General features: G+C 42.1%; 1 protein-coding gene across 1 annotated transcript; it reads right to left on the minus strand.

Annotated features, from left to right (window-relative positions):
- Window positions 1–1,955: 1,955 nt before the first annotated feature.
- LOC143795770 (uncharacterized) lies at window positions 1,956–7,956 on the minus strand. The gene is made up of 5 exons (XM_077281021.1): window positions 7,893–7,956; window positions 7,526–7,564; window positions 6,520–6,789; window positions 2,475–2,561; window positions 1,956–2,151 (listed from the first exon to the last, which is right to left on the minus strand). The coding sequence occupies exons 1-5, from the start codon at window positions 7,916–7,918 to the stop codon at window positions 1,956–1,958; spliced, it is 618 nt and encodes a 205-aa protein (XP_077137136.1). The 5' UTR covers window positions 7,919–7,956.
- Window positions 7,957–8,163: the final 207 nt, after the last annotated feature.

The following is an 8,163-nucleotide window of genomic DNA, read 5'->3' on the forward strand; positions in this document are numbered from 1 at the left end:
AGAAACAATCCAAATATTAGTGTTTGTAAAATACAAACTCAAACCTGCTTTGTAACAGACTTGACAAATACCTTGATGTGCTGGCTCTAGCTTCCTGCATTTCTTCCTCCCATGATCGTAGGACCAGCGAGTGGCGATGGCAAATGTTTTCCAAGGTATTTTCTTGGTAGTTTCTTAATGCCGTTTCATCAGAGTATCCTAGATACCCGGCAACCAAATGTTTTTCTGTGTCCTTCAGTTTGGAGATGGCCCAGGATTTAATTACCTTCCTAATCATTTGGCTGGTGATGACGGGAAGCTTAAACCTAGAATGAAATGTAGAGAACCAAACACATGTATAGCTCCGCACACAGACTTTCAGAAATATTTTAGACTTTCTAAATCTTACTTCTCATGGTAACGCATAATGTCATTGGAGACATTATAGATGGCGTTCCCTGTGGTGGATACGAAGAAAGTATCCGGTGTGTGTGGCTTGACCAGATTGGGTCGCACTTTCTCTAAATACACTTTGAACCACTGTAAAAGCAAATACAAACATGGTAAGGATGGAAAAATCCCAGAGTCCATCTCTATGAGGAAAGGATACTGTGAGAAATCTTACTACTTCTTCAATTGGAGAAAGCGCAAAGCAGGCCACTTGTTGTTCAGAGGTTTTCTGCGCCTTGAACCCGACGACTATGAAGTCTTGCCCCTCATATGTGTGAGGCCTCCTCCTGGTCCACTCTGAAACCTGTGAGTGAAGACAGATGAGAAAGTTTAAGTGACAGGTATCATTAAGAATTTAATGTAAGCTTGTGAGCAGGACCCTCACTCCTCATGGTATCTATGTCCCCTCTGAATTGTAAAGTGCTGTGGAATATGTTGGCGCTATATAAGTAAAATTATTATTATAAGGCAGAGGGGGTGGATACTTACTGTGAGATTCTTTACTACACCCGGCCGTTGTCCATGCTTTAACACCAATAGGGTCTCCAGGTAGTTCAGGACGTTCAACTGATGTTTCTTTTTCCTGCTATCCCTTTGGATATCGCTGAGAGATTTCAAAAAGGATGGCTTGCCCACATCCAGAATCTTCAAATAGTATGATGGTGGCACATGTGGTGATGTTAATGTGTCAAACCTAAGATAGATAAAACATATGGTTGTTACATATGGCCATGTTAAAACCCTGGGGACAAAAGAGTGTGATTCTAACAAAATTTACACAAATTCATATAAGCACATAACTTGCCTGTTGCGGACCACCTCCTGTGAGACACCTTTTGCCAGCATGGTCTGGATGTCCTTGGTCACACCTTTAAAGATTTTAAATGCTTGATACAGCAGCGGGTTTTCATGTTCCAAATTGGTTTCTCGTAGCTGATAGCGCACAAATCTCTTAAGGTGTTTCAAATAATTGCACGCCGTCTGGCTTGAGAGTCCAATTTCCCGCAGCTTGACAAAGAAAGACTGTGCCTTTGCAATGTCCTTCACGAAATCCAAACTCGGGCAGTCGTTATTCATGTAGTATAGGAATCGTGAGACATCTGCAACCTCTTGCTTGACCTTCCTTACTGACAAGTTTTTGTTTAAATAATCTGAAAAACCTTTAAGGATTGGATTACCATCTTTAAAACGTTTATACAAGCCAGCTTTTTTCATTTTTAGTTTTAGTCCTGTCCATCTTCTCTTTTGAATTCTAATGTTGGATGAAAGAACAACAGTTAAGACTTGTGTGTTTCATTTTACAGATTATGAGAAAACAAAGACTGAATATTTCCTGACCTGTTCAGATCCTCATCAGAGCAGACATCGGATTCCTGCTCATCAGAGAGGATGGCGGATTCCTGCTCAGGGTGGACGGTGGATTCCTGCTCATCAGAGGAGATGGCGTATTCCTCACCAGACGACTCTTCATTTTCGTCATCGTCTCCATCCTCGTCATCGTCTCCATCCTCGTCATCACTCTGGTCTTAATGAAGATCCATCATATCAGGAACCGTGAGAGATGGACTACCCACAATCACCTCTTCAAATCCCTCGACTTTACCAACTGGTGAGCCCTGTTGCTCCATCAGGATTGATGTGGATGGAACCTCTTCCTCAGTCCTATCTGGTGAGCCCTGTTGCTCCATCAGGATTGATGTGGATGGAACCTCTTCCTCAGTTCTAAAAAGTTAGTATGCCAAACACCAAACATATTTTGTACATATATAGTACAGGAGATATACCAAATATACAAAAAAATAGGAGACTTATCTCCTGGTATATAATCCAAGAGAATGGGTATTACTACGGCAGATCGCTATAAAGAAGGATATAGATTAGCTGCAGATCAAATAGATTATATGTAGCTATGACTCTATATTCATCCTGATTCTCCAGTGTATCTTAATGAAAAGACGAAACATAAACTCACTCTACAGGTGATCTCTAGTGGTCTTCTCTATAACTGACACACATATATTACCGTATATTATATTCATGCATACCTCTGGCTTTCTTGGGCAACTTCAAGCTCCTCTTCACATTCCTCTGCAGGTGCTTTGTCAGTCTGCTCCTCCTGAACTTGAACAGTCCTGTAAATTATAAAAAGCCACCTGATTACAGGACAGGCATGTCAAATAGTGGTGACGAGCGATCCCGAGTTAGATGGTGTTAAAAAAGCATCGACACGATCTGACCAAAAATCAGGGATCAGCTCTAACCCTAAACCCTGTCTGCCAAAAAAGTCCCTGATCTATCCTGAAGTTGGGCCGATCAGATCATTCAACACTAATATTGGTTAATATTAACCCCTTTACCCCCAAGGGTGGTTTGCACGTTAATGACCGGGCCAATTTTTACGATTCTGACCACTGTCCCTTTATGAGGTTATAACTCTGGAACGCTTCAACGTATCCCGGTGATTCTGACATTGTTTTCTCATGACATATTGTACTTCATGATAGTGATAAAAAATTTTTTATATTACCTGCGATAAAAACGGAATTTGGCGAAAATTTAGAAAATTTTCGCAATTTTCCAACTTTGAATTTTTATGCAATAAAATCACAGAGATATGCCACACAAAATACTTAATAAGTAACATTTCCCACATGTCTACTTTACATCAGCACAATTTTGGAACCAAAATTGTTTTTTGTTAGGGAGTTATAAGGGTTAAAAGTTGACCAGCAATTTCTCATTTTCACACCATTTTTTTTTTAATTTTTTTTAAATTTTTTTTTTAGGGACCACATCTCATTTGAAGTCATTTTGAGGGGTCTATATGATAGAAAATACCCAAGTGTGACACCATTCTAAAAACTGCACCCCTCAAGGTGCACAAAACCACATTCAAGACGTTTATTAACCCTTCAGGTGTTTCACAGGAATTTTTTGAATGTTTAAATAAAAATGAACATTTAACTTTTTTCACACACAAAATTTACTTGAGCTCCAATTTGTTTTATTTTACCAAGGGTAACAGGAGAAAATGGACCCCAAAAGTTGTTGTACAATTTGTCCTGAGTACGCTGATACCCCATATGTGGGGGTAAACCACTGTTTGGGCGCATGGTAGAGCTCAGAAGCGAAGGAGCGCCATTTGACTTTTCAATGCAAAATTGACTGGAATTGAGATGGGACGCCATGTTGCGTTTGGAGAGCCCCTGATGTGCCTAAACATTGAAACCCCCCACAAGTGACACCATTCTGGAAAGTAGAACCCCTAAGGAACTTATCTAGATGTGTGGTGAGCACTTTGACCCATTAAGTGATTCATAGAAGTTTATAATGCAGAGCCGTAAAAATAAAAAAATCATATTTTTTCCCAAAAATGATATTTTCGCCCCCAATTTTTTATTTTCCCAAAGGTAAGAGAAGGAACTGGACCCCAAAAGTTGTTGTACAATTTGTCCTGAGTACGCTGATACCCCATATGTGGGGGTAAACCACTGTTTGGGCGCATGGGAGAGCTCGGAAGGGAAGGAGCGCTGTTTGACGTTTCAATGCAAAATTGAAAGGAATTGAGATGGGACGCCATGTTGCGTTTGGAGAGCCACTGATGTGCCTAAACATTGAAACCCCCCCACAAATGACACCATTTTGGAAAGTAGACCCCCTAAGGAACTCATCTAGATGTGTTGTGAGAGCTTTGAACCCCCAAGTGTTTCACTACAGTTCATAACGCAGAGCCGTGAAATTAAAAATTATTTTTTTTTCCCACAAAAATTATTTTTTAGCCCCCAGTTTTGTATTTTCCCAAGGGTAACAGTTGAAATTAGACCCCAAAAGTTGTTGTCCAATTTGTCCTGAGTACGCTGATACCCCATATGTGGGGGGAACCACCGTTTGAGCGCATGGCAGAGCTCGGAAGGGAAGGAGCATCATTTGGAATGCAGACTTAGATGGATTGGTCTGCAGGCGTCACATTGCGTTTGCAGAGCCCCTGATGTGCCTAAACAGTAGAAACCCCCCACAAGTGACCCCAGATTGGAAACTAGACCCCCCAAGGAACTTATCTAGATGTGTTGTGAGAACTTTGAACCCCCACGTATTTCACTACAGTTTATAACGCAGAGCCGTGAAAATAAAAAAATCCTTTTTTTTTTTTTTCCACAAAAATTATTTTTTAGCCCCCAGTTTTGTATTTTCCCAAGGGTAACAGGAGAAATTGGACCCGAAAAGTTGTTGTCCAATGTGTCCTGAATACGCTGATACCCCATATGTTGGGGTAAACCCCTGTTTGGGCGCACGGGAGAGCTCGGAAGGGAAGGAGCACTGTTTTACTTTTTCAACGCAGAATTGGCTGGAATTGAGATCAGACGCCATGTCGCGTTTGGAGAGCCCCTGATGTGCCTAAACAGTGAACCCCCCCCAATTATAACTGAAACCCTAATCCAAACACAACCCTATCCCTAACCCTAATCCCAAAGGTAACCCTAACCACACCCCTAACCCTGACACACCCCTAATTCTAATCCCAACCCTAATCCCAACCGTAAATGTAATCCAAACCCTAACCGTAACTTTAGCCCCAACCCTAACTGTAGCCTTAACCCTAAGCCCTAACCCTAACAGGAAAATGGAAATAAATACATTTTTTTAATTTTTCGCTAACTAAGGGGGTGATGAAGGGGGGTTTGATTTACTTTTATAGCGGGTTTTTTAGTGGATTTTTATGATTGGCAGCCGTCACACACTGAAAGACGCTTTTTATTGCAAAAAATATTTTTTGCGTTACCACATTTTGAGAGCTATAATTTTTCCATATTTTGGTCCACAGAGTCATATGAGGTCTTGTTTTTTGCTGGACGAGTTGACGTTTTTATTTGTAACATTTTCGGGCACGTGACATTTTTTGATCGCTTTTTATTCCGATTTTTGTGAGGCAGAATGACCAAAAACCAGCTATTCATGAATTTCTTTTGGGGGAGGCGTTTATACCGTTCCACGTTTGGTAAAATGGATAAAGCAGTTTTATTCTTCTGGTCGGTACGATTACAGCGATACCTCATTTATATCATTTTTTTATGTTTTGGTGCTTTTATACGATAAAAACTATTTTATAGAAAAAATAATTATTTTTGCATCGCTTTATTCTGAGGACTATAACTTTTTAATTTTTTCTTTGATGACGCTGTATGGCGGCTCGTTTTTTGCGGGACAAGATGACGTTTTCAGCGGTACCATGGTTATTTATATCCGTCTGTTTGATCGCGTGTTATTCCACTTTTTGTTTGGCAGTATGATAATAAAGCGTTGTTTTTTGCCTCTTTTTTTTTTGTTACGGTGTTCACTGAAGAGGGTTAACTAGTGGGACAGTTTTATAGGTCGGGTCGCTACGGACGCGGCGATGCTAAATATGTGTACTTTTATTGTTTTTTTTTTTTTTATTTAGATAATGAAATGTATTTATAGGAACAATTTTTACTTATTTTTTTTTTTTTTTTTTTACACTATAACATTGCCCCAGGGGGGGCATGATGTTATAGTGTAAGATCGCCGATCTGACACTTTGCTGTGCACTGTGTCAGATCGGCGATCTGATGTGCTCAGCTCCTGGAGGCTTCCCGGCGCCTGCTCCGAGCAGGCGCAGTGAAGCCATCTCCCTGCAGGACCCGGATGCCGCGGCCATCTTGGATCCGGGCCTGCTGCAGGGAGGAGGAGGTAAGAGACCCTCTGAGCAACGCGATTACATCGCGTTGCTCCGGGGGTCTCAGGGAAGCCCGCAGGGAGCCCCCTCCCTGCGCGATGCTTCCCTATACCGCCGGAACACTGCGATCATGTTTGATCGCAGTGTGCCGGGGGTTAATGTGCCGGGGGCGGTCCGTGACCGCTCCTGGCACATAGTGCCAGATGTCAGCTACGATAGTCAGCTGACACCCGGCCGCGATCGCTCCCCCCGTGAACGCGGCCGATCGCGCTGGTCGTACTATCCCGTCGGTGGTCATATGGGCCCACCTCGACGGGATAGTACGTCCGATGTCAGAAAGGGGTTAATCATAGTCATGTGATATATCCAGAACTTTGACAGGCTAAAGTGGAGCCTACCTGGCCGTACTTGGCTTGTGGAGTATGAGGAACCCTCTATTCTCCAGGAAAGGGATGATGTTCGCCACGGTTCCAAATGACAGAATCTCTTCATAATCCATTGTTGTCCCTTTGGATGCGATGTTGTGAATTCTGTCCCTTGCAGCATCCAGAGCATCTGTCCTCTCCTTGGCAGAATTCTGCTTCATGCACTGTTCCTGGAGATGTTTGTCCAGTCGGTCTGTCACTTTATAGCAGACTGGGCAGGTCAGGTACATCCGCTTTGGTTTTCTAAAAACAGCGGTATAAGGGTAAGTTCACACAGGGCGTTTTTGCTGCAGCAAAACCTGATCATCTTGTCAAAAACGGGTTTAGGTGCGTTTTTGGTGTGTTTTTTGTTGCATATTTGGTGCGGTTTTTTTGGTGCGCTTTTTTTCTCTATGTCCAGGCTAATGTCCTTGGATTTTCAGCAGCAAAAACGCAGCAAATAATGATACCTGCGTTTTTTTCAACACCCATTCAAGTCAATGGGTGAAAAAAACGCAGCAAAGACGCTGAAAGAAGTAACATGCTCTATGTCAAAAAAACGCAGCAAAGCACAAAATACTGATCACACAAAAAACCAATGTGTGTGCATGAGATTTATGAAATCTCATTGGCTTTGCTGGTACTGTAAAAAGCAGCTGAAAATTAGCATTAAAAAAATCAGCAAAAATACGCAGCAAAAACGTCCTGTGTGAACTTACCCTAAGAGTTGTGATGTGCAGTGCAACTATTGTCAAAAGGAATCCAGCCTACACATTCATAAAGCGCTCAAACATTTTCAGACATGCCAAAATAATCCACTGCACACCGCAGTGTATCCCATACAGAGTTCCATCTGGTGTAGATAGTCACTGTCACAGTGAGCCACTCTGCATATTGCATCGGGCAAGGTAATTTACCCATACAAAGACACCCAGAAGGGAATAAAAAAGTTCTATGCATATTAGCAAATGTAAGACACACTGGTAGGGAATGTACATACTTGGACACAGCAGCCGGCGGCTCCATGACAGCCGGGGATCTATATTCAAAAAACACAATGTGAACATAAAACCTAGCCGGTAAAAATCATATTCAACAGCCTATTTTCCCTGAAATAAAACAATCATGTTTTTCTCATACAGATCTTTTTCTGGGGAACATTACAAGTTTCAAGCCCCTTGTGCTGCTTGCTCTGGTAGATGACATGACCTCCTCTGACTGAAAACAACAAATACATCCTAGCAGACAGTGACTCTGTACATTGCACTAGAGAAGGAAATTGACCCATAGCAAGGCTCCCTAGAACTGGACACTGGCCAAATCAGCATACTGCAGACATACACTAGTAGCAATTACAGTATACTCACTCATCCTGATGACTAGTAGGCTCCATTGTGAAGAGAGAACTATTCCCAAACTCCTCAGCAGACAGTGACCCTCCACCTTCTGACCATGATCTGTGTTCAGGCACTGAACTACTGAGAGTTTAGTCAGATGTAGAGGGGGTGCCACTCCCACTAGGGGCTGTACATCAGAGTGGAGATGGAGCCAAGTGAAGGCTGACAGATGGGACACACCATCACAGAAAAGAATTACTACATTTGCTTACTTAGTAATTTAGTGAATTGTTACTCCATA

Source organism: Ranitomeya variabilis, chromosome 1, assembly GCF_051348905.1.
Source record: "Ranitomeya variabilis isolate aRanVar5 chromosome 1, aRanVar5.hap1, whole genome shotgun sequence".
Lineage (NCBI taxonomy): Eukaryota > Metazoa > Chordata > Amphibia > Anura > Dendrobatidae > Ranitomeya > Ranitomeya variabilis.

What these genes read in the sequence shown, in the direction of transcription:
- LOC143795770 (XM_077281021.1), bottom strand. Translation starts at nt 7,918, where the DNA reads ATGGAGCCTACTAGTCATCAGGATGA. An exon ending in CCGCCGGCTGCTGTGTCCAA is followed by an intron (nt 6,790 to 7,525) that starts GTATGTACATTC and finishes CGCTGTTTTTAG; the next exon opens with AAAACCAAAGCGGATGTACC. An exon ending in CACAAGCCAAGTACGGCCAG is followed by an intron (nt 2,562 to 6,519) that starts GTAGGCTCCACT and finishes TATAATTTACAG; the next exon opens with GACTGTTCAAGTTCAGGAGG.